The sequence below is a fragment of the Macaca fascicularis genome, chromosome 13, assembly GCF_037993035.2.
Source record: "Macaca fascicularis isolate 582-1 chromosome 13, T2T-MFA8v1.1".
NCBI classification, from domain to species: Eukaryota; Metazoa; Chordata; class Mammalia; order Primates; family Cercopithecidae; genus Macaca; species Macaca fascicularis.
Genome location: NC_088387.1, coordinates 85,020,944 through 85,046,837, shown reverse-complemented (window position 1 = coordinate 85,046,837; position 25,894 = coordinate 85,020,944). Strand labels below are relative to the sequence as shown.

The window sequence follows — 25,894 nt, the reverse complement described above, 5'->3', positions numbered from 1 at the left end:
GTGACCTTTTAACAGAAAACATAACCCTAATCTATAAATTCCTTTTTTGAAAGAGTTGACCCTCTGGTCGGCGATTATCCCACTTCCAGGGCCAATCAGGCCAACAAATTATTTCAAACCTATTACAACTCCCTACAACATCTTAAGTCACAAGACCCTCCCATTGAAGGGCCTCTAATTAAACACACCCCCCTTTGACAAGAAGCCTCACTTTGCTTTTTAGCCTATGAGGGAAATTTCCCTGTCAGATCCTTAACACTTAACCAATGCAACTGCATTATCATTGTTAAACACCCCACTGACCATCACACTAACCAAGTTGACTACCAAGTATCACCTGAAGTGAATGGAGCATTTCTGCAACCCGCTCGTTCTACAGCCCCTCCCTCAACCAATGCCTCTGGCCTAATTTGTGCTGTCCCTAGAGCCCACCTTTATCCATGGCTCAATATTAATGGTGCAACATCTAATCGCATTAAGTGTGTAAAAAAAAAACTCTTCCTATATTGCTACTATAGTGGGTGTCTCCTTGACCTCCTCCTTGTCCACTTGGAGTAATGAACCACAGGAAAGAAAAAACATCCCATCTTTAATTCACTTGTTTTCTTTCCGTATCTCCACCTATATTTATGACAAAGGCTTATTTTTTGTGGGTGGCACCAACACATATCTTTGTCTCCCCACCAACTGGACTGGAACCTGTACCCTAGTTTATCTTTCTCCCTCCATTGGAAAAGTTCCTCCCAGCCAACCTTTGCCTGTTCCATTCATCCAATATGTTAGGAAGAGGAGGGTCATCCACGTCATTCCTTTAATGGCTGCCTTGGATATAACCTCCAGACTTGGATTCGGAGCAGGCAGATTGGCCACTTCCTTAACACACTTTAAAGCTCTTTCCACAGAATTACAGGGTTCTTTAGAAGATATGGCCTGAAGCATTATAAGAATCCAAGACAAACTAGACTCCTCGGCTGGAGTAGTCCTCCAAAATAGATGGGGACTAGATCTAATAATAGCTGAAAAAGGGGACCTCTGCCTCTCATTGGGTGAGGAATGTTGCTTTTATCTCAACCAATCAGGGCTAGTAAAAGACGCTGATGAAAAACTTAAATAAAGGGCTAAAAAGCTAAGGGAATATCAAAACAACTGAATAGATTGTTGGTTTGGGAACAAAATCATAACGTGGTCATCCCATTCCTGGGCCCCCTCCTAATGAAACGCCTAAGACTCATGTTCTGACCCTGCCTAGTTAACCTTATTCAAAGATCTTTAACCAACAGGATCATGGCCATTTCACAGACAACTACCCAAAAACATCTACCTATAGCATTACCCCTTCTTTCTTCAGCACTTACAATCTTACCTTGCATCCTCAGTATACTTTGGTCCTTTCATGTCAGGAGGGTCAAATGTAGGTGCCAAAGATCTAAAAATTAAGAGTTGAATGTAAAACTCAAATAAAATTGAAATCAAATATAACTTGTTTAGTGTTAATGTTAACCTTTTTCTTTCTTTTTTTTTTTTTTTTCTTCAGAGGCAAAGTCTCACCCCATCTCCCAGCCTGGAGTGCAGTCGTTTGATCATAGCTCACTACAACTTTGAAATTCTGGGCTCTGAGGAGATCCTCCCACCTCAGCCTCCCAGGTCGCTGCGACTACAGGCATGTGCCACCATACCCGACTAATTCTTTTTATTTTTTGTAGAGACAGGGTCTCTCTATGTTACCCAGTCTGGTCTCGAACTCCTGGACCCAAGCCATCCTCCCCCCTTGGCCTCCCAAAGTACTGGGGATTACAGGTGCAAGCCACAGCACCCAGCCAACTTTTTTCTTTATAAAACTATATGCTTACAGTTCTCCTCTGGCCTCTAATACTTTTTCATCCCTCCTTTGGTTCCTTTTTGCACCTTCGAGCACTCATTGTTGATGTGTCACTAACCTCTGTTTTTCTTTCTCCAGACTCAAAACCTCAGGAAATATATCTCCTTACACCCTCATCCTAGCTGTGATTCCTTACTGATGATAAGCCACTTGCAAATGGAAGTTTAAACACCACCTAAAACTTAACATATCCAAACCGCTGTCTTCTCTCTAAGCCCTTAACTCCTTAACTTTCTTAACACCATTAGTGCCATGGTTCTTCACTGCATCCTGTTCAAAGTGAAGCAATCTTCAAATCCTTTCTCCTTTACCTCTTCTTCATGCTTTCACTCAGCTATGGGAACCTATCCCCTCAAGTCATGTCCACTCTTCCTTTACAGTCTTTCTCACACATTCTCCTCATCCCTCCTGACTGCCACAGTAATCGTGGCTGAGGGCACCTCATGTACAGAACTCTCTTCTCTCCATCCAAGCATCCACATCAAGAATCATCTTTCTTTAATACATCTATCTACTATTCAGAATATACTGGTGGCTCATAATGGCTCCTACTGCCATCTTACTCTCATTTCTGACTATATTTACATCATTGCCTTTCTCTTCAGTTAATTGACATAGCATCTGACCTTTTTATAATCCAAGTTTTTATGCTATTTTAATCTTACTTGTCTGCAAAATAATACACTTCTCTTGAAAACACTTCTACAGTGAAAACAGCCCAATTCCTTGCCAGCCTCGTACAAAATAATGCTCTTAACCTAATTACTCGAGTGGTACCCCCATAGGGCTTTATGTCTACAGTGCAGCATGTGCATATATTCAAATATCTCTCGACACATCTAAAATTATTTTATAGATTTCAAGCTTTCTGCTTCTGAAACTCTGCTCAAATAAGGGTGTACAATACTCTACAAGTATTTAAAACAATACATAAGTCTGAAATAAAACTTCAGATCAAAATATGTTCAATGCATAATGATACTCACCTTTTTGCCTTCCTTTGGTTATTTCTGAGACCATTCTATAACAAAAGAAAATGAGAAATAGTTTCAGATGACTAAATCAATCATCTTCCTTTCTCTTGTTATCTTTCCTCTTGTATTTCCAGATGGCTCGCTGACCAATTTCTTATTCCATCAATGTCTGTATTCTCATCAAGCCCTGTATAAACACTTAGTATTGTAAGACTTAACTTTTTGCCAATCTAATGAGTTTAAAATAGTATCTAATTGTTTTGATTTACATTTTCCTGATACCTAGTAAAGCAGCTTTTAATATTTGTTGCCCATTTGGGTATCTCTTCTCTGAACTATCTGTTTATATACTTTGTACATTTTTCTACTGAGTTGCTTGCCATTTTCTTATCGATTTTGTAGTTCTTTATAACAGAATACTCTTGTAACACTAATCGTCAAAAGCATAGATTTTGCTCTAAGTTCAACATTGCCTGCTTATGTGCACCAAAAAGTTATCTGTTTTTTGTTTGTTTTTGTTTGTTTGCTTGTTTGTTTTTGAGATGGGGTCTCACTATGTTGCCTAGGCTGATCTCGAACTCCTGGGCTACAGCGATACTCCCACCTTGGCCTCCCAAGTGCTGCAGACTATATGCGTGTGCCACTGCACCAGGCTAAAAAGTTATCTGATTTCAGTTTACTTTTAATGTTAAATTTAATTCTAATTTTTTAAAACAGAAATAAACTATATTAGAGAATCTTTAAATATTATCCCATTGGTAGGAGAGAAAAGCAAAATCATAGGAATATATTAAAATATAGGGGTGAGTGAGGAAAGACAGAAGTGACGTGTAGAAGGGTGAGGAATGGAACTTAATTTTAAAAAGAATCAAAACGCTGCTGAGCCGGGCACGGTGGCTCACACCTGTAATCCCAGCCTTGGGGAGGCTGAGGCAGGCAGAACACGAGGTCAGGAGCTCGAGACCAGCCTGACCAACATGTTGAAACCCCGTCTCTACAAAAATTAGCCGGGTGTGGTGCATGCGCATGTAATCCCAGCTACTCAGGGGGCTGAGGCAGGAGAATCGCTTGAACTGGAAGGCGGAGGTGGCAATGGGCCAAGATCTCGCCACTGCACTCCAGCCTGAGTGACAGAGGGAGACTCAACCTCAAAAAAAAAAAAAAAAAGGCTGCTGAATATTATCATTTAGTAAGAGTGCATAAGAAAAAATATAAAAATTATGGTGGAATACTAGAAGTTATTTTTAAATGAGGAAACGCACAGAAAAATAAGATTAAGTAGGAAGCTTCAAGACTAATATGATACCGTAAACAATGAAGAAATGTGTAAACTGCCACTTTTAGAATTTATCTCTGATGTATCTGCTGAGACGTCACTTTCAGCTGATGATTCAGAAGCACTAGAAGAAAAGGGTGTAACTATTAGTTTATTAATTCTGTTTTTATCACTTCTTTCTCTAAATTCTCCTTAAACATAAACATTTCTCTTTCAGACAGAAATATGAATATGTTAAATATCTCAACTGTTTGTCTACACTTACAGTGAGTTGTTCACTAAAGGGTTGCTTTGGGAGTCACACGTAGCAGCAAAAGAACCAGAGGACATGGAGTCAGGTTTCTGAAAGAAAGAGAGTCCCTTAGTAGGCTTAAATGCAACTAATTATTTCTCTACAGAGGCTCAGTTTCTGTGTACTATCACATTTATTTCAACACATTTACCAAATCCACAACCATAAACAATTACAAGATCAATAACGTTTTTTATGGATGTTTGGTCTGGATTTTATTTTATTTTATTTTTTATTTCATTTTTCTGGATCACAGGACAGATAATTTTTTTGTTTGTTTCTTTTGAGACAGGATCTGGCTCTGCTGTCCAGGTTGAAGTGCAGTGGCACGATCTTAGCTCACTGCAACCTCCACCTCCCAGGCTCAGGCAATCCTCCCACCTCAGCCTCCCAAGTAGCTAGAACTACAGGTACATGCCACACACGCATCTAATTTTTTTTTTTTTTTTTTTTGTAGAGTCATGGTTTTGCCATGTCGCCCAAGCCAAGCTGGTCTGAAACTCCTGCGCTCAGGAGATCCACCTGCGCTGGCCTCCCACAGTGCTGGGATTACAGGTGTGAGCCACCACACCCAGCCACGGCCCCATGGCACATGGCTCATTGGTGCGACACAGAATGGAGGAATCATTTTGCTAAATCACTGGCTGTCTTGGCATAATGTAACCACAGTCTAACCTGAAGTCAACTTCAGAGGGAATTTTAAAACATAAAAATTTAATCCAAAGGCAATACGTACCACTGAGGTTTCTTCTGATATCTCAAGCAATGCAAGTTTAGCGGCCAACTGTTTTGCTTCCTGTTTACTAGAACCTGTACCAATACCATATTCTTTGTCTCCAATTTTGCATTTATAATGAAATCTAGGAGAAATCATAGAGGGTACTTATCCAAACATGAAAAATATAGTAAATCCAACTTACGATTAAAAAAAAAAAACATTAACAGAGATCTTAAGATAATACCAATTTATTAGATAGATTTATAGTTCATATCTTGCATAATTTAAACCCTCAGTAACCTGCCTGACCAATTTCTCTGAATAACCAGGATCAGTTGACATCTGAGCTTGCGTTTTCCAGGCAATTTCTAATTTTTGGTTGCTTTGCTGAAAGATATGGCACAAAGGCACTAAGTGGTGATTTTTTTTGTTTTTTAATTCCCCAAAGGTCAAAAGATATGGAGGTAGAAAAGAAAGAGGTCCAGTGAATTTTTTCAGCAGTGCTCAAATGGGAAGGAAAAAGCCAGCAGAGAAAGTGGATTTGACAGGAGAAGCTATGAAGTTACAGCGTAGGGCAAGAGCAAAGCATGGATTCTGCTCTAACTTCAACATTGTCTGCCATCTGCTTATGTGCACAAAAATTTGAGAAAATCCCCACAGTGTAGATTCCCTATACTAAAGTCCACACTCTCCTATTAGACGTAAGGACATTTGTGGTTAGGCCAGGATACCTGGACAATTATATAAGAACTATTTTTAAGGGATAAAACAATGGACATGGTAATTTATATCACAGAGTTACTACATATTACTGCAAAATGATTCCAGTATTTGAACTCCTTTTCCTTTGTGCTTCTATTGAAGGCCATTGATAGAAACACATCCAAACAGGGTGAGTCTTCCCTGCTAGACCCTGAATTAAATAGCTGGGTTGAGTAACTGGATCATTTCTATAGCTCCTATTTTTTTCAGACACTGTCCCCCCGCAAATAGATTTCTTCTTTCTTTTAGGTATCTAACGTTAGAGAGCATAATTCAAAGAAATCAAAAAAGTGAGCTACAGAAAATAAAATAGTCTCTTAATTATCAAGATTGACTCAACAGATTCACTTTTGACTATTTCATTCCAATGAATACTATCACATGTTTTTCTTCCTGGTTTTGGCCCAAAAGCCATGACTGTGAATAGCTGAGTCAATTCATAGAACAGTATCCTAAAGTGATGATTTGAACTATTTGCCATGTAGATATTTTTTTTTCTTCTTTCTCATTAACTGGTTGGTTGTAGTTGAAAAACAATCGCCTCATACTCCTTTGATTTCTGCTTTTTTCAGTTCCAATCCATTCTTTATCCTCATTTCCAGGAACATCTTAGCTCAGTGGTGACGTTCTTAGTAACTTTGAAACTCTAGCTTATCTGTCTCATCAGATCCCTCAAATCCTGGTCTCCTCTCAGTCTACGGCTAAAACTCATTCCTTCTGATACATGGTATTTGTTCATTTAATCCAATTTGAAGGACAAATACCTGAACAAAGAGCTCCCTGATCTGACAAGGGTGAAGAGTCATTCTATACATGTGGCAGAGAGGTTTTCAGATAGTTACCACCATCATGTCCTCAATGACGAAAAGATCTCTGCATTCTTTGAGCAGTGGCACCCTGTACCCTCTTGTTCCACAGACTAAACCATCCAGCTACACCTCTGAAATAAAGGATTACCCTAATTTGATCAATTACGGTAAGTGGGCTCCATGGCTTCAGCAATTAAACATTTTAATTACAAATTAGAAATCAAATTACTATCAATCATATAAAACCTGCCATATAGAATGTTTAAAAGGACACATATTTCTGGAAAATTAGACATGAAAATAAACCAACTTTATTGCTTAGATACAATGAAACAGAAAGAAAAGCCAAATTATGTCTTACCCTTCTGGCCCATGCACCCCCGATGTACATTGTTCATAATTTACAGTTAGTCTTTTCTTCTGGGCAATTCTATTGACAACGCCTATGTAATTCCCAATGGATAATCCTTCCGAAGAACTGGTTGTTGTCAATGAAAAAGGACTAACTGCCTACAAAGAAAAAAAAAATTCTTGTTTAATATAAATGACAACAAAGATTTAACCTTTTAAAAATCATTCTTCTAATAAAATTACTAAATGAGCAATGTGAAAGACAGGTTGGATGTTATATATTTTTCTATTATATTACCTTGAGTAAAAGTGTGACTATCTATCTCCCTCTACCAGAAAAAATCTACAAAGATAGATTTTAACAATAGGAAAGAAGTTGCTTTTTCTTGTTTGTCTTTGGAAAGTACTATAACACGTTCTAGCTTGTTATATTCTTTCTAATCTCAAAAAATGAGGCAAGAGATACTGGATCACAACTTAATGAAAAAGATGAATATAATAGCGTGATTTCTACTATTGTTATCTCTACCTTTTTTTCTTAGTCCAACAAAAATCTTGTCCAAAGTTTTGCTATTTTTTTTTTTAATTTTTTTGAGTCAGGGTATCACTTTGTTACCTAGGCTAGAGTGCAGTGGTGCAACCTCAGCTCACTGCAGCCTTGACCTCCTGGTTTCAAGCGATCTTCCTGTCTCAGTCTCACAAGTACCTGGAACTACAAGTACACACCACCACATCTGGGTACTTTTTTTGTATTTTTTGTAGAGACAGGGTTTGGCCATGTTGCCCAGTCTGGTCTCGAACTCCTAAACTCAAGTTATCTGCCTGCCTCAGACTTCCAAAATGCTAGGATTAGAGGTGTGAGCCACCACACCCAGCTGAGTTTTGCTATTTTATTAATCTTGTCAAAAAACTAGCTTTTGGTTTTATTGATCTTTATTTTTTTTCTTTTTTATTTCTTTTATAGTAATTTCAACCATTGTTATTTTCTTTCTTCTGCTTTTTGGGGGTAAGACATTCTATTTTTTTCTAACTTCTTGACTCAATTTTCTACCTCATTAATAATTATAATTTGTAATTTTGCTTGATTTTTTTTTTAATTTGGTTAGAAGGATATCTTTAAGTAGATTTTTCAAGAAAGAATCTTGAAACCTAAATTTTCCCAAAATTTTCCAAATCTGAGAATAGTCCTCTGTTGTCTAAAATGTAAATGACTTCATGTCTCATTTTATAAGCATTGCTACACTATCTCCTGGTTTATAATGTTGCTGTGCACAGCATGAAACTTTAAAAATATTTACATTTCACATAGTTTTCTTCTTCTCTCTAGATGCTTGTAGAATTCTTTCCTCATCTCTGGAGCGCAGTACTTTCATAAGAATCAGTGTTGGGGCCAGGCGCGGTGGCTCATGCCTGTAATCCCAGCACTTTGGGAGGCCGAGGCAGGTGGATCACGAGGTCAGGAGTTCAAGACCAGCATGGCCAACATAGTGAAACCCTGTCTCTACTAAAAATACCAGAAAATTAGCTGGCCATGGTGGTGGAGGCCTGTAATCTCAGCTACTCAGGAGGCTGAGGCAGAGAATTGCTTGAACACGGGAGGCGGAGGTTGCAGTGAGCAGAGATTGTGCCACTGCACTCCAGCCTGGGCAACAGAGCGAGACTCTGTCTCAAAAATAAAAAATAAAAGAGAAAAAAAGAATCAATGTTGGTCTGGGTGTTTCTAAATTTTCCTGTATCTATTAAGTTGTTTTAATCTGTAGCCAAGTCTTTATTTCATAAACATTTTCTGCTGAAATCTCTTCAGATCATTTTCTTCTGTACTATTTACTCTGTTCTTATTTTCAGGGACACCAGTCACATGTATATTGGTTCTCCATTATCTGCTCTCTGTAAACACTTGGCTCTCTATATCCACGGGTTCCAAATCCCTGGATTCACCAATCACAATCAAAAATATTTGAAAAAAATTGCTGGTTGCATCTGTACTAAACATATTCAGTTTTTTTCCTTGTCATTATTCCCTAAACAATACAGCATAACAACTACTTATAGCTGGCTGTGGTGGCTCACACCTGCGATCCTAGCACTTTGGGAGGCTGAGGTGGGCGGATCGCTTGAGCTCAGGAGTTCAAGACCAGCCTGGACAACATAGTGAGATTCCATCTCTACAAAAAATACAAAAATTGGCCAGGTGTGGTGGCTCGTGCCTGTAGTCCGAGTCAGTTGGGATGCTGAGGTGGGAGGATCACCTGAGCCTGGGGAGACTGAGGCTGCAGTGAGCCTTGATCATGCCACTGCACTCCAGCCTGGGTGATAGTAAGACCCTGTCTCAAAAAACAACAACAACAAAAAACTATTTACATAGCATTTACATTGTATTAGAGATATTATAAGTAATCTAGAGATGATCTAAAGGATAATCATGTACTGCATAATGACATTTTGGTCAACAATGGACTGCATATATGACAGTGGTCCCGTAAGATTATAATGGAGCTAAAAAATTACTGTCATCTAGTGAGGTCATAGCCACTATAATGGCTAATTTTTTGTATTTTTAGTACAGACAGGGTTTCGCCATATTGCCCAGGCCAATCTCAAACTCCTGGGTTACAGCACCATGCATTACTCACATGTTTGCAGTGACACTGCTCTAAACAAATCTACTGTGCTACAGTCTTATAAAAAAGTCTGGCACATACAATTATGTACAGTACATAATACTGGATAATAATAAGTAACTGTTACTGGTTTATATATTTATTATACTTTTTAATCATTATTTTAGAAGGCACTCTTTCTACTTAAAAAAAAAAAAAAAGTAAACTGTAAAACAGTCTCAGGCAGGTCCTTCGGTAGGTAATCCAAAAGAAGGAATTGCTACAATAGGAAAGAATAGCTCCATGTATGTTTTTGCTCCTGAACACTTTCCAGAGGGACAAAATGTGGAGGTGGAAGACAGTGACGCTGATGATCCTGATGCTGTGTAGGCAGGCTGGTGTGTGTGTGTGTGTTGTAATTTTTTTCTTTCTTTTTTTTTGAGACAGGGTCTTGCTCTGTTGCCCAGGCTGGAGTGTAGTCACAAGATCACAGCTCACTGCAGCCATGACATGTCAGGCACATGATCCTCCTGCCTCGGCTTCCTGAGTAGCTGGAACTACAGGCACGTGCCACCAAGCCTGGCTAGTGTTTTGTATTTTTAGTACAGAGAGGGTTTCACCATGTTGCCTAGGCTAATCCCAAACTCCCAAATTCAAGTGATCCACCTACCTTGACTACCAAAGTGCTGGGATTACAGGCATGAACCACCATGCCCAGCATTTTTTTTTTTTTTTTTTGAGACAGGGTCTCATTCTGTCACCCAGGCTGGAGTACAGTGGCATAATCATGGCTCCTCGACATCCCAGGCATGAAACACTGTGCCCAATCATGTTTTAATTTTTTAACAACAAAGTTTAAAAGTTAAAAAAAAAAAGAAGTTTAAAATTCTAAAAATAGAAAAAAGCTTATAGAATAAAGATGTAACAAAACAAAATATTTTTGTACAGCCATACTATGTGTTTTTGTTTTCGTTTTTGTTTTGTTTTGTTTTTTTGAGATGGAGTCTTGCCCTGTTGCCCAGGCTGGAATGCAGTGGCATGATCTCGGCTCACTGCAACCTCCGCCTCCTGAGTTCAAGCAATTCTCCTGCTTCAGCCTCCCAAGTAGCTGGGATTACAGGCGACCCCCACTACACCTGGCTAATTTTTGTATTTTTAGTAGAGACAGGGTTTCACCGTGTTGGCCAGGCTGGTCTCAAACTCCTGACCTCAGGTGATCTACCCGCCTCGGCTTCCCAAAGTGCTGGGATTACAGGCATGAGCCACTGCGCCTGGCTGCGTTTGTGTTTTAAGCTAAGTGTTATTAGGAAAGAGTCAAAATGTTAAAAATAAGAAGTTTATAAAGTAAAAGAGTTACCGTAAGCTAAGGTTAATTTATTATTGAAGAAAAAAATTTTTAATAAAATGAATGTAGCTTATGTATACAGTGTTTATAAAGTCTACAGTGGTATACAATAATGCCCTAGGCCTTCACATTCACTCACCACCCACTCACTGACTCACTCAGAGCAACTTCCAGTCCTGCAAGCTCTATTTATGCATGGTATGTGCCCTATATGGGTGTACTTTTGTCTTTTTTTTTTTCTTTTTGAGACAGGGTCCCCAGGCTGGAGTGCAATGGCACGACCTCAGGCTCGCTGCAACCTCTGTTTCCCGGGTTCAAGCAATTCTCCTGCCTCAGCCTCCCAAGTAGCTGGGATTACAGGTGCCCGCCACCACGCCCAGCTAATTTTTTGTATTTTTAGTAGAGATAGGGTTTCACCATGTTGGCCAGGCTGGTTTTCAACTCCTGACCTCAGGTGATCCACCTGCCTCAGCCTCCCAAAATGCTAGGATGACAGGTGTGAGCCACCGCGCCCAGCCTTTTGTCTTTTATACTGTATTTTTACTGTACTTTTTCTATATTTAGATATGTTTAGATACATGAATACTAAATTGTGTTACGATTGGCTACAGTTTTCAGTATAATAACATGCTGTACAGGTGTGTAGTCTAGGAGTAATAGGCTATACTACATAGCCTAGGTGCGTAGTGGTTGCTCCATTTAGGATTGTGTAAGTACTTCTGTGTTGTTTGCCCAATGAGAAAATTGCCTAAGAATGCATTTCTTACAATGTATTCTCCTTGTTAAGCAACGCATAACTGTATATGGGAAGATGCAAATAGGTTATATGCAAATACTATGCCATTTTATATAAAAGACTTGAGCATCAGTGGATTTTGGCATCCACAGGGAGTCCTGGTACCAATTCCCCACAGACAGTGAGTGACCGCTGTACATCATTCTCCCTATAATCACTTTCATCTCTTTTTCCTCTTTTACTGCACTTCCTCAATTAGATGGAGGGGACTCATCCCAGAACCTGTCAGCTCATTTCCCACTGAACACTTCTCATCTTTCCATATTTGTTCAATTTTAGAGTATTTAACTGCTGCTGACACTCTGAATAACTATTCTCCAGCTTTGCCCACGGCGTCCTGGGTGTGCAGCTCTCACTCAGGGTTTCATAGAAATGAAGATGGGGGGAATGACTGAACCAAACTCTTGAATGTAAGGTAACGTGTGAATGGCTTTACTCTGTATGGAAGTATTTTCTCACAGAGAGAAATAGAAAATGCATTTGCAAGTTCCCATTTACTAGGAAAAAAAGGCAATCACTCACCTCGCTTTCCTTATTAAGTATATCAACAGCTAATTTGGCTGCAGCATTTTTTGCTTCCTTCTTTGATCTACCTTCAGCTTCTGGAAATGTTCTTCTATCTGTTACAACTTGAAATGTAAACCTGATTACAAAAAGAATATTCATAAAATATTATACAACTCATGCACTATCTAAAAACAAGTGCTCTAGTTACCACTACCTCCTATGACTACCTTTGAGGGTTTGAACGTACATTCAACATAGAATGGAAGCAGTCACCCCAAGCAGTAAAACAGCATGTCTTGTTGAAGTGTGGAAAGGTTTCTACCCTCTCTTCTCTCTGGAATCATCTGTGGCTCCAAAGTGGTTACCGCTTTACGCCAAGCGGACTCTCACAAAACAAAAGTGTTGACCTCAAAGTTGTGCCAGAGTTGCCATTCCCCCAGTTTACATTTATAAGATCATATCATTGTTTATAGCAACTTACCTCCTATCATGTGGAGGTCCTGTATTAGGCAGTTCTTGATAGCTCAATGATATTCCCTGCTTCTGACGGTATTTATTAAGTTCCTCCATGTAGAAACCTGGTACAAGATGACCAGCCATTTCTTCCAGTATCCTACAATGGAAGAGACATTTGAATGAGTGATGCTAACAGAACATATTTAACCTGAGTTTCCCAGTGCAGTTTAGGAGACAGAGGGGTTGGGGAGACTCTCCTTTATAGGACTCATCTCAGTCCCACATAAATGCAGAGACTTTCTTTCAAAACTGTTCTTTCTTTCTCACTCACTGCACAATAAAGTTAATTTCTCCAAATTTTCTACTTTGAAAACTCAACTTGGCCAGGGGTGGTGGCTCACACCTATAAAATCCCAGCATTTTGGGAGGCCAAGGCGGGCGGATCACCTGAGCTCAGGAGTTCAACACCAGCCTGGGCAACACGGCAAAACCCCGTGTCAATTTCAGAATTGTTTTAAAAAATAAAGGAAAGAAAAAAAAACTCAGCTGGTCAGTGAAAGGGGGTCCTTCTCTTTAACTCTGCCCTGTGCTTCCACTTAGTATCAACTACATGTTTGTCTACCTGCTTAAAGAAGTAAAAAGGCTGCAGGAGTGTAGAATGTTTTATGTTTAGAAGAAAAAAGTTTAGAGTATATGTAATAAGTAAAGTGGAGTGGTAGCACGGGGACAGGCTGGGAAACGGGTGGGCGAGTGTAGCCTGTGTGGACGCAGATCCTGCCCGAAGCCGGGTGGAGGAGAGCTCAAACTAAGGGTGATCAGCCCGTGACCTAGATCTCTGGACAAAATAAAACAAGGAAAATATGTCAGAATCAAGAATGATGGATCGATGTTCAGTTGGAGTCCAGCTTTGTACTACAAATGAGTGCCATAAAACCTACTATACTGGTCACACAGGTTTTAAGACTTTGCAAGAACTGTCATCAAATAATATGCTTTTACTTCAACTCAGAACTGGAATGACACTTTCTAGGAACAATACAATTTGCTTTAATCACATAAAAATTTATATTGACAGATTTGAGGATTTACAGAAGTCGTGTTGTGACCCATTACCATACACAAAAAACTAGCCCCCCAAAATTTGCATGTAATTGCCTTAGATGATGCCAGTTTTCTGAGTGCAAAATTCAAAAGACAGCTTGTACCTGGTTAGAAGCTGTGTCCAAAATGCAAGCAGATAATCACAGAAGTGTGGATGTCAATTCTGAAGACCGCCAGAGAAGGAAATCTGAGTCAGATGGAAGAACTGTTAAAGCTTTGAGGTCATTACAATTTATAAATCCGGAAGGCAAACTGAATTTGCTCCAGAAACTGGTAAAAGAGAAAAAAGAAGGCTTACAAAAAATGCAACCGCTGGTTCAGACAGACAAGTGATACCAGTGAAGACTAAGGTCTATGATAGCCAGGGTCTCCTGATTTTTAGTGGGATGGAACCCTGTGACTGCCTCAATGAAGATTGCTTAGGATGTTTCTATGCTTGTCCTGCCTGCGTTGTCCTGCCTCCAAGTGTGGAGCTGAATGCCGCTGTGATCGCAAGTGGCTGTATAAGCAAACTGAAATTGAAGGAGGAGAAATAATTCATAATAAACATGCTGGATAATCTGTGGTATCAAACTAGGCGGCCTTTAAAGGTCTTTAATTCTAAAATTCTGTTACTCTAAGATACATTTTAAGCTTGATTGTCAAACGACAAAGATTTTAAAACCACCTCAATGTGCACTAATTTTTCATCTTGGGTGCTTTAAGATTCACTATTTCATATAAATTCAGATAGGCTATTTCTCAGTAGTCAGCGTTAAGCCTGTCTGGACCAGTATAAACAAGTAGAGTATAGGCAGTCCTTGATTTGCACGGTTCCCATGTGCACAAATTTCAGTGACCTAAGTTTAGTTTAAATACCAGTTTCCTTACCATGAAGGAAAGGGAACTGGTGTTGTTTAATCCTAGGTTAAAATTTTAGTTAGCACAGTATAACTCTGAGTAATTACATGAAGTACAAACTTCTCTGCTAGTTCTTCAGTCTACAAATCACGATGTAAATAACAGATACGCTTCATGATCAGTGACCGGTTGTATTACTTCTTTCAAATTCTTCCAGTGGTTGGTCCCTGTGCATCTGTTATTCAGTTCACTCACAGCAGAGCACGTTGTTACGCTGTCTCTTTGTCCTCCACTTGACATTTTATAGAAGTGAACCATTGAAAGAACTGGCCAACAAAGATGAAAGTCCAGCAAAGCAATGAAAAATGATAACACTGGAAGTGAAATTTGAATCAAACATAAATGGATTTGTAGAAGAAGCCACTGATTACAGGAATGTTGTTCTTGCTGCTGTGCACTCGTAGGAGCTTAGCGAAGGCAAACTTACCAACACAAATAAGAAAAGTGATTGCAATAAAGATAAATATGTCCCAGAGGAAGTGATGGTTAAAAAAAAAAAAAAAAACTTCACGCTAAAGAATATTTAATGTGAATACAGAAATACTTCACAGCATTGAAACACAAGCAATAAAAGGGTGGAAGCTGACCCAAACTTCAAAGGAGTATGACAGTTTACCATGAATAGAAAAGATGCTTACTCAGTATCGTAAGTTACTTGGCAGGAAAAAAGGCAATCTCTATTCAAACTACTTTTCACAGAGAACTAAACATTTTTAAACTTTTTTGCATTTTTTCTACATTTACAACTGATCTTAAGAGTTTTAAATATTTTAGGAGAATTTTAAAGGTCATGGAACAATTATCATTTTCCCCATTGATTATTAAGGTTGCTTTGCATGGCCATTTTTCTGGTCCCACAGTACCATGCAATATGAGGACCGCTTGTAGCTGGGAGCAATGCGTGCTTCAGGGAAAACTGATTTTCATAGAACTGACTAGTTGAGTGCTAAACTATTTTGGAAACGCTCTACATATCTAAGTGCTAAAATATATTTCTCTTCTCCCCAATGATTCTTCAAATAAAAAAGTTTTATACTAAAAAAAAATAAGTGTATGAAATCACGAAGGATTTAACTGTATGGACATGGATTTCCCTATGACATCTCAAAAATCTCCCCTCTGAATTTTGCAGAAATCAATTTTAGGACAATTTAACCACTATGTAAATTAAGACCTCTGTTGCTAGGTCTCACTGGACCAAGTCTATAGCAATGATTTAAATTATCAACAAAATTTAGAGGATATAAAATATAAATGTACAAGCCAAAACTATAAAACTCTTCGAAGAAAATATGGGGTAGATCTTCATGACTTTGGATTTGGTGATAAAATCTTAGATATGACAGCAAGAGCACAAGCAACAAAAGGAAACAGAGATAAATTGGGCTTCATCAAAATTAAAAACTTTTGTGTATCAAAGGACACTATGAAGAAAATAAAATGACAATCTACAGAATAGAATATTTGCAAATCATATATCTGATGAGGGTCTAGTAACCAGATAGATAAAGAATTCTTGCAGCTCAACACAAAAAGACAAACCACCCAATTAAAAAATAGGCAAAGGGACTTGAACAGACATCTCTCCAAAGAAAATATGTAAATGGCCAATAAGCACATGAAAAGATACTCAACATCATGAGTCATTAAAGAAATGGAATTCAAAACCACAACTAAATACCGTTTCGCACCCACTAGTATGGCAATAATAATAATAATCAGGAAATAATGATAAAAAAATCAGTGTTGGTGAGGACATGGAAAAACTGGACCCCTCAAACATTGCTGATAGGAATGTAAAACAATACAGTTGCTGGGGTTCCTCTAGAAGGTAAACTTTGAATTATCATAAAACCTAGCAATTCCATTCCTAGGTATTTCAAAGAATTGGAAAACAGGTTTTCAAGCAAATACTTAGACAGGAATGTCCATAGCAGCACTGTTAACAATAGCCAAAAGGTGGAAACAAACCAAGTGTCCATCAATGGATAAATGGCGAACAAAATGTGAAATATATCTACACAGTGGAATATTATTCAGTCACAAAAGAAATGAAGTACTGATACACGCTACAACATGGACAAATCTCAAAAACATTATGCAAAATGAAAAATCCAGACATAAAAGTTCACATATATTGCATGATTCCCATTTATATGAAACTTCCAGAATAGGTAAATCCATAAAGACAGAAATCAGATCCTGTAAAACTGTTAATTCTTCTTGGAAAGCTCTTTTGATCTTCTTTCTTCCCGGGCCACTCTTTCTGTTTTTTGTTTTTGAGACAGGCCCTCACTCTGTTGCCCAGGCTGGAGTGCAGTGGCGTGATCTCAGTTCACTGCATCATCTGCCTCCCAGGTTCAAGCAATCTTCCTGCTGCAGCCTCTCAAGTAGCTGGGACTATGGGACTACAGGTGCCCATCACCATACTAAATCTTGTATTTTTGAGGTTTCCCTGTGTTGGCCAGGCTGGTCTCCAACTCCTGAGCTCCAGTATCCACCAGCCTTAGCCTCCCAAAGTGCTGGGATTACAGGTGTGGGCCACCACGCCTGGCCGGGCCACTCTTTTTAACACACCTTAATCTTTGCAGGCTCTAAATGCTGGCATGGTCCAACAATCCTCTTCTCTTCACTCTATACTTTCTCCTTAAGGTGATTTCTTTCATGTCCATGATTTCAATGATCATCTATATGCCATTACCTCCAACATTTATATATTCCTTATGAACCGCTTTGAGTTCCAGATCTCTCTATCCAAATTCTCCACTTGAACATCTTGAACAAACTTTAAACTCAAAATATCCTGTACTGTATTTATGATCTTCTCCCAAGCTGGTTTGAAGTTTCCTTTCACAGGAAATGACTCCACCATCTATCCAAGTCTGAAAGCCATGAATCTGGGAGGCATCCTTGACATTTCCTCTCCCTGCCTTCTAATCTATAACTAAGTCCTATCATCAAAATCTTTCTACTTCCCAAAGATGTCTACACTTACCATCCTAGTTCAAGTCACCATCACCTCATTCCTGGATTGCTGTGAGAATCTCAGAACCAGTTCCAACAGCTACTTCAATTCCTTTACCCTGCAACCAATGTGATTTTTTTTTTAATTTTTTTTTATGTTTTAAAATTGTGATAAAATATATATAACATGAAATGTATTCTTTTTCAATGTATTAATTCCCTGCCTTTAAGTCCATTCACAATGTTGTGTAGCTGCCACCACATCCACATCTAGAACTCTTAATCTTTCCAAATAGAAAGTCTGTACCCATTAAACAGCAACTCCCAATTTCCCAGTCCTTTCAGTCTCTGCTAACCTCTTTTTTTTTTTTTTTTTTTGAGACAGGGTCTCGCTCTGTTGCCCAGGCTGGAGTGCAGTGGTGTGATCACAGCTTACTGCAGCCTTAAACTCCTGGGCTCAAGCGATCCTCCAACCTCAGCCTCCCAAGTAGCTGGGACCATAGGCGTGGGAACCATGCCTGGTTAATTTTTTATATTTTCTAATCTCTTTTCTGTCTCTATAAATTTGCCTGTTCTAGGTACCTCAGATAAGTGGACTCAAACAGTATTTGTCCTTTTGTGTCTGGTTATTTCACTTAGCATAATGTCTTCAAGGTTCATCTATGTTGTAGTATATGTCAGAATTTCTTTCCTTTTCAAGGCTGAATAATATTCCATTGTGTGTATATGCCACATTTTGTTTATCCATTCATTTATGAATGGACACTGGTTATTTCAACCTTTTGGCCATCATGAATCATGCTGCTGTGAACATTGGTATAAATCTATCTGTTTAAGTCCCTACTTCTGAATATTAGTGGTATATACCTATAAGTGGAATTGAATCACATGGTAATTCTGTTTAACTTTGTGATGAACCATCAAATTGTTTTCCCCAGTGGCTACACCCATGTTGCATTTCTACCAGCAATGCACGAGGGTTCTAATTTCTCCACGTCCTCACCATCACTTGTTATTATCTGTTTTCTTTTTTAATACAGACACATCATGATCTTTTTAAAACATCAATTCAGCGGCCAGGTGCGGTGGCTCATGCCTGTAATCCCAGCACTTTGGGAGGCCAAGGCGGGTGGATCACCTGAGGTCAGGAGTTCAAGACCAGCATGACCAACATGGAGAAATCCCGTTTCTACTACAAAATACAAAATTAGCCGGGGTGGTGGCACATGCCTGTAATCCCAGCTACTCGGGAGGCTGAGGCAGGAGAATCGCTTGAACCCAGGAAGGCGGAGGTTGCATTAAGCCGAGATCGCACCATTACACTCCAGCCTGGGCAACAAGAGCAAAACTCCATTTCAAAAAGAAACACACACACACACACACACACACACATCAATTCAATCATGCAGTCTCCACAAGCCACTGAGATTGTTTTTGTCGAGGTTACCAATGGCTTCCCCATCACTAAATCCAGTAGTCACTTCTCAGTCCTTCTCTACTCAACCTACAACCAGCATTTGATGTGTTGATGTGGTTGCACATCCTCTTCTCTCTCCTCTCCCTGTCTTAGCTTGGACTTTTAAGACACCCACTCTCCTGGTTTTCTTCTTTTGAGACAGAGTTTTGCTCTTGTTGCCCAGGCTGTAGTGTGATGGTGGCATCTTGGCTCACTGCAACCTCTGCCTCCCAGGTCCAAGCAATTCTCCTGCCTCAGCATTCCGAGTAGCTAGGATTACAAGCGCCCACCACCACACCTGGCTAATTTTTTTGTATTTTTAGTAGAGATGGGGTTTCCCCATTGTTGGCCAGGCTGGTCTCGAACTCCTAATCTCAGATGATCCGCCCGCCTTGGCCTCCCAAAATGCTGTGATTACAGGCATGAGTCACGGCACCTGGCCCTGGTTTTCTTCTGTTCTCACAAGCTACTCCTTTTCTGTCTCCTTTTCTGGTTCCTCTTCAACTTCCTTTCTTCCATTTATTTTTTTTTAACCCTTCCTATGGTGCTAACTTCCCCTTTTCTAGATATTCCAGCATCACTGGGCCTGGTCCTTAGACTTGTTCTTTTCTACTTAGACTCACTCCCCTGGTGATCACCTCCGGGTCTGTGGTTTTAAATTCCACAGACACAATGATGGTTCTCAAAAGCATGCCTCCACCATGGACTCTCTCCTGAACTCCTAACTGCCTCTGTCCAACCTGCTCCCTGCTAAAATGCCCTTGACTCTACTCCTTCCGCTCTCTTGGCCTGGTCAATTTCTACTTCCTACAGATTTCAGCTCAAAATCCCAGACACTCCTTCACAGGTTCTTCCACAGTGCTCATCCCCTTTATTAAAATCACCTATTTAATAAGCTCTATTTTCTAAAATAGAGCCTGAATTACTAGAGGTAAGGGACCAGGCTCAATAATGAATGAATGAGTACCAAAATATCTCCAGATACGCCATCCAGGACTTGTCACCTGCTTTCCTCTACATTTATAGTGCAATATCTGCATTCTCTCTGTACCCACCAATCTCCCAATCTCCACTCATCAATCAGGATCAACACAGCCTTCTTTGATGCTGGAGGGTCAGCTAGTATGGGCTTGCCACTCCACCTTGCCCAACCTTCATCACAGCCCTGACTGCTTTTTAAACTAATTAGTGAGTTATTTGGGGAGCAGATTCTACATCTTATTCACTCATCTGGAAGAAACCTCCATCATAATCACTAAAAAATGATATTTGTCCATCTTACTAATGCCCAGACATTACTTCGGCTATGCCTCCACTCCCTTCCAGCGACTATAGTCGCCCTGCAGGCTTAGTCCCCTCCAGGGCCAGCACATGGCTTCACATAGATCATTCCTTCAACTAGCATCTGATTAATAAATGAATAAACGGTGGGGGGCGGTGGCTCACATCTGTAATCCCAGCACTTTGGGAGGCCGAGGTGGGTGGGTCACCTGGCCAACATGGGGAAACCCCGTCTCTACTAAAAATACAAAAATTAGCTGGGCATGGTGGTGCATGCCTGTAATCCCAGCTACCCAGGTGGCTGAGGTAGGAGAATCACTTGAACCCTGGAGGCAGAGTTGCAGTGAGCTGAGACTGCACCACTGCACTCCAGCCTGGGCAACAGAGCAAGACTCCATCTAAAATAAATAAACAAACAAACAAACAAACAAACTACAGGTCAAGTATTCAGGATCTCCAGGTTCAAATAAACAAACTGAAAAACAATAGCATAATCTGCCCAAGATTCTAAATTTCCAAGTGACATCAGAGAGCCTGTCTTTTACCTTCCATCTGGCATGGCATTTTTAGTACTAAAGAAAACATGGGGCCATGTAATCCTCATGCCTGTAATCCCAGCACTTTGGGAGGCCGAGGCAGGTGGATCACCTGACATCAGGAGTTCGAGACCAGCCTGGCCAACATGATGAAATATACTAAAAATATAAAAATCAGCTTGGTGTGGTAGTGTGTGCCTGTAATCCCAGCTACTCAGGAGGCTGAGGCAGGAGAATCACTGGAACCCTGGAGGCAGAAGTTGCAGTGAGCCGAGATCAAGCTACTATACTCCAGCCTGGGCGACAGAGTGAGACTCCATCTTGAAAGGAGAAAGAAAAGAACAAAGAAGGGAGAGAGAGAGAGGGAAACAAGGAAACAAGGAAGGAAGAGAAGAGGAAAAAGAAAAGAAAGGAGGGAGGGAGGGAAGGAAGGAAGGAAAGAAGGAAACATGGGCAACAGGACGCCTCATTATTTTGGAATTCAAAAGGGAGTTTTTGAATTACCATTCATTTAGCAAACATTTAATCAGCACCTATTATGTACTAGGTGCTGGGACTATACTAGTGAACCCTGCTATAGGTAATTGTGAAATTACCAGTGGAGGAACAACCCATAAGAAAATGTCACCGGGTGGCCGGGCGCAGTGCCTCATGCCTATAATCCCAGCATTTTGGGAGGCTGAGGTGGGGGATCACAAGGTCAGGAGTTTGAGACCAGCCTGGCCAATATGGTGAAACCCCGTTGCTACTAAAAATTAAAAAATTAGCTGGCTGTGGTGGTGGGCACCTGTAATCCCAGCTACTCGGGAGGCTGAGGCAAGAGAATCGCTTGAACCCGGGAGGCGGAGGTTGCAGTGAGCCAAGATCGCACCACTGCACTCCAGCCTGGCAACAGAGTGAGAATCTGTCTCAAAAAAAAAAAAGAAAAGAAAAAGAAAGAAAAAAAAAAGAAAAGAAAAGAAAAAAGAAAAGAAAAGATATCACCAGGTGGTAACTACTATGTTGAAAATTGAGGTAGTGGAAGGGGGAACAGCAAGGGCAGAGTGGGGTTTCTTGCATATGCAGGTTGTTTGAGGAAGTCTGCTCTGATAAGCTGGCATGGGAAGCAGTGTAGGATAAGGGAGGGGTTTCCCCATGCAAGTATCTGAGGGAGAAGCTTTCCAGGAAGAAGAAACAGGCCAGTGTAAAGGCCTAGAGGCTGGAGGATGCTTGGCTGTGCGCCAGGAACAGCAAGGAAGCTAGCATGGGCGGAGTAGGGGGTGCAAGGGACCTTGCCGGTGAGCCTTAATAAATGTTTATAGGATTCTGACGAGACAGGAAAGCTATGGGGAAGGTCTGAGCAGGGCAGAGTCTGGTTCTTACTTAAAGGAACATTCCAGTTGCTGAGGTGTGTAGAAGAGATAGGGGGTGGAGGTTCGGGGGTAAGGAGACGGAGTGGGAACAGGAACCGAGGCCAGGCAATTGGGAAACTACTGCAACTCTCCATGCAAGAGATTTTTAGCCAGAGATTGTTCAGCCAGTCTATGAGTATTTCAGGCCTCCGTATTTTCCATATGTCAAGCCACTAGGCCTATTCATCATCCACTAGACCCAGCCCCACAACCGCTGCCTAGGAAATATTTGTTACTTGCACTGATAAAAATTCTTCACGGGAAGAAAATGGCTTTCAGTCCCCATCCCGCTCCACGATCCTTTCCCTGGATTCAGGGAGGGCCCCACACCCGGGCTGTGGGCCTCGGACTGCTCTCCCATTGCTGACCCAGCCGGGGCCAGGGGCTTCGGATCAGCTTCCGCGTCCTGAGCTGGGGACGCAGGATCGGCGGGTCCCGCCCCGGCTGGGCCCGCAGCCCCTATCCCGTGGCCCCCCGGCCCCTGCTCCCTGCGCTCCCTCGGCTGCCCCCGGCCCCGCTCACCTGCGCCGCCGCCGCCGCCGCCGGCCAGAGATCCGCAGCTTCGGGAGAGCTGACTCTCAGTTTCGTTTTCCCCTCGGACTCCGCCTTCCCTGCAGCCGCCCGGCCCCCTCTCGCACAAGCCCTCGTCTGCTACGGGATTGGGGTAAATTGGCACTGGATCCAGAGTGCGCGCGAGAGGCGCCGGCGGCCGGCACTGGCGGGCGGGCTTGTCACCCATGTGCAGCCCCTGCGCGGCCAGGACCCCGCACCCCCAACCGCCTCCCCCTCCCCGCCCCGGGGCTCCTGGAGCAGGTGGCTTTGGCTGCATTAGGTTCTGGAATCAAGGGTTCCACTTACTCTCAACACAAATATTTGGAGAGGGGTTGGGAAGATGGGTCTTAGCAGCTCCATTTTACAATAGAGGAAATTGAGTAAATGAACTTACCTAGGGGTCCAGCGGCTCGTAAGTGGGAAAGCCAGGATTCAGTTAAAGTCCAGGCCTGTAAACACCAAAGCGCCCCTCCCCACTTGCCACACCACTGCCCCCTCACTTTTACAAGGCTGGGGATGCGAGGCCTGGGGGCGTAATCTCCTTCACTCTGCTCCCACCCATCCATTCACTCATGAGCAGACACTTGTCAGCCGCTGTAAAAGCACCTGCGGGCCAGTCCTGCTGTTAAAGAGAGCCACCTGCTCCCTACAGTACCCCAGGGAGTTTCCTACTATAGTCCAACACCAGTAGTCCTCGATTTATAGAAATTCTACTCACCTGATGGACTGTGACACACTCCCAGAGTCACACAGAGTTCCACAGTCATTGGCACAGTGACTAATGAGTATTGAGGCACAGAGGAGTTAGATTAACACAACTAGTAAGCAGCGGAGTTAGAACTATAACCAGGAGTCTGTACTCTCAATATCTTAGCTGGGATAAGAGAGGGAGGTGGTCCCAAGACAGACCTCAAATATACTTTAAATATTATGCCTAGGCCGGTGCAGTGGCTCATGCCTGTAATCCCAGAAATTTGGGAGACCGAGGGGGGGGCAGATCACCTAAGGTCAGGAGTTCAAGACCAGCGTGGCCAACATGGCAAAACCCCATCTCTACTAAAATACACAAAAATTAGCCAGGCGTGGTGGCGGGCACCCGTAATCCCAGCTACTCCGGAGGCTGAGGCAGGGAGAATTGTTTGAACCTGGGAGACAGAGGTTGCAGTGAGCTGAGATCGTGCCACTGCACTCCAGCCTGGGCTACAGAGTGAGACTCCATCTCAAAAAAAAAAAAAAAGAACATTATACCTAGGCAGCCATCTACTCCAGCCTCCCTTCTCCATCCCCCTACAACCCCGCATTGCAGGGTATCAACAACTAAAATCTACACTGTAGCTCAGGTCCTGGGCATAGCTTAAGTCCCTCAAACGTAAAGCACTGGCGGGAGGTTTAGAAGGTGGACATGAGGTAGAACCATTTTTTGTGGCATTTCCAGGTGACAAGAAAACTCTGACAGTGCTGGGTGTCCATTTGTCAGCTTTGTGGGTGTTGGGGTGGCTGTGGCAGCAGCAATGGCAGTAGCAAGGACAAGTTTTTCTGACTTTTTGAGCCCCTGAACTGCCCAAGAGAGCTTAAAGAATGAAAAATGACAAGCTCAAGCATGATCAGAGGACGCAAGCTTTTATGACTGCACCAGAAAACCCTCCTAGCCTCAGGGGTGATGTAAAATCTGCCTTCTCTACTGGGGAAAGATTTGGAAGGAATGATATCAGAGGGTTGGTGATGAGGTCTAGGGGAATGATACGATATGGGTGAACCTCTTGGAATGGGCAGAGTGTGAGCATATTGGGCTCCCTGAGGAGCCCAATTCCCTACCGTCTGGGCTCCCCAGGTGCAAAGCTTGGTGCTGCAGGTACCAGAATTACAATATAATTATTTTGAGGTGGAGTCTCGCTGTGTCACCCAGGCTGGAGTGCAGTGGCACGATCTTGACTCACTTCGACCTCTGCCTCCCAGGTTCCAGCAATTTCCCTGCCTCAGCCTCCTAAGTAGCTGGATTACAGTCATGCGCCACCACACCCAGCTAATTTTTGTATTTTTAGTAGGGAAGGGTTTCACCATATTGGCCAGCCTGGTCTGGAACTCCTCACCTCAAGTGATTTCCCCTCCTCGGCCTTCCAAAGTGCCAGGATTACAGGCGTGATCCACCATGCCCGGCCTAGAATTACAATATAAATTTAATTTGCAGACTCATCAGGTCTCTTCTATGAACATTGAGGGCATTGACTGTAAAAGAATGAAGCCCTGGGAATTTGGGTGGATTTGAATGAATTCAAGTGCCACTGCCCTCCTAAATTCTGCTGTGTCTCCACAGGCTTCCCACCATTGTCTGATAAGGCTGGTACAGCCTACATTGAAGAGCATGAAACAGTCACCCTGCAAGGAGGTGCTGATTCTCCAAATACCCTATCTCTACCTGTGCCTTCACTCCTAGAACTAGAATCAGATGCTAATGCACTCCAAGAGGATATGGACAAGATCTGATTGAGGGGAGACGCTTTAGACAACAAAAGAGCAACAGAAAGCAAGAAACAGGCATGACGGTGAGTCTAAAGATGACACGAAGGAAGTTGAAAGTTGAGGCTGAGCGGGGTGGCTCACTCTTGTAATCGCAGCACTTTGGGAGGCCGAGGCGGGTGGATCATGAGGTCAGGAGATCAAGACCATCCTGGCCAATATGGTGAAACCCCGTCTCTACTAAAAATACAAAAATTAGCTGTGCGTGGTAGCATGTGCCTGTAATCCCAGCTACTTGGGAGGCTGAGGCAGGAGAATTGCTTGAACCAGGGAGTCAAAGGTTGCAGTGAGCCAAGATCGTGCCACTGCACTCCAGCCTGGCAACAGAGCGAGAAAAAAGGAAAAAAAAGAAAAGAAAGTTGATGTACTATCTCTAGCAGTGGGAGCGCTTAGCCAGTTTGCCCAGTTGGTTTACTATAATCTGAGCTCAG

The 25,894-nt window shown here is 41.8% G+C and overlaps 2 protein-coding genes and 1 pseudogene across 8 annotated transcripts in view; 2 read left to right on the top strand and 1 right to left on the bottom strand.

Annotated features, from left to right (window-relative positions):
- Positions 1 to 22,952, bottom strand: part of EIF2AK2 (eukaryotic translation initiation factor 2 alpha kinase 2) — a 56,614-nt gene extending 33,662 nt beyond the window's left edge. For 3 of the 6 annotated variants that reach the window (XR_012422496.1, XM_015433781.4, XM_065527176.2), the window contains exons 1-10: positions 22,917 to 22,952; positions 13,971 to 14,136; positions 12,791 to 12,922; positions 12,325 to 12,445; positions 7,072 to 7,220; positions 5,158 to 5,281; positions 4,395 to 4,471; positions 4,160 to 4,253; positions 2,866 to 2,900; positions 1,364 to 1,426 (exon numbers count right to left, since the gene is read on the bottom strand). Coding sequence is in view for 4 of the 6 variants with exons in the window: in XM_015433781.4 (XP_015289267.3) it covers positions 1,364 to 1,426; positions 2,866 to 2,900; positions 4,160 to 4,253; positions 4,395 to 4,471; positions 5,158 to 5,281; positions 7,072 to 7,220; positions 12,325 to 12,445; positions 12,791 to 12,909 (782 nt within the window). In the remaining 2 variants the exon portion in view is untranslated. Of the gene's footprint in view, positions 1 to 1,363; positions 1,427 to 2,865; positions 2,901 to 4,159; positions 4,254 to 4,394; positions 4,472 to 5,157; positions 5,282 to 7,071; positions 7,221 to 12,324; positions 12,446 to 12,790; positions 12,923 to 13,970; positions 14,137 to 17,761; positions 17,850 to 22,916 lie in introns of those variants that run through there. The other 3 variants (XR_012422497.1, XM_045369499.3, XM_045369498.3) reach the window with 2 other exon arrangements.
- NDUFAF7 (NADH:ubiquinone oxidoreductase complex assembly factor 7) overlaps positions 1 to 25,894 on the top strand; it is a 172,458-nt gene that overhangs the window by 57,827 nt on the left and 88,737 nt on the right. The window lies entirely within an intron of this gene.
- Positions 13,641 to 14,425, top strand: LOC102124344 (ARL14 effector protein pseudogene; annotated as a pseudogene).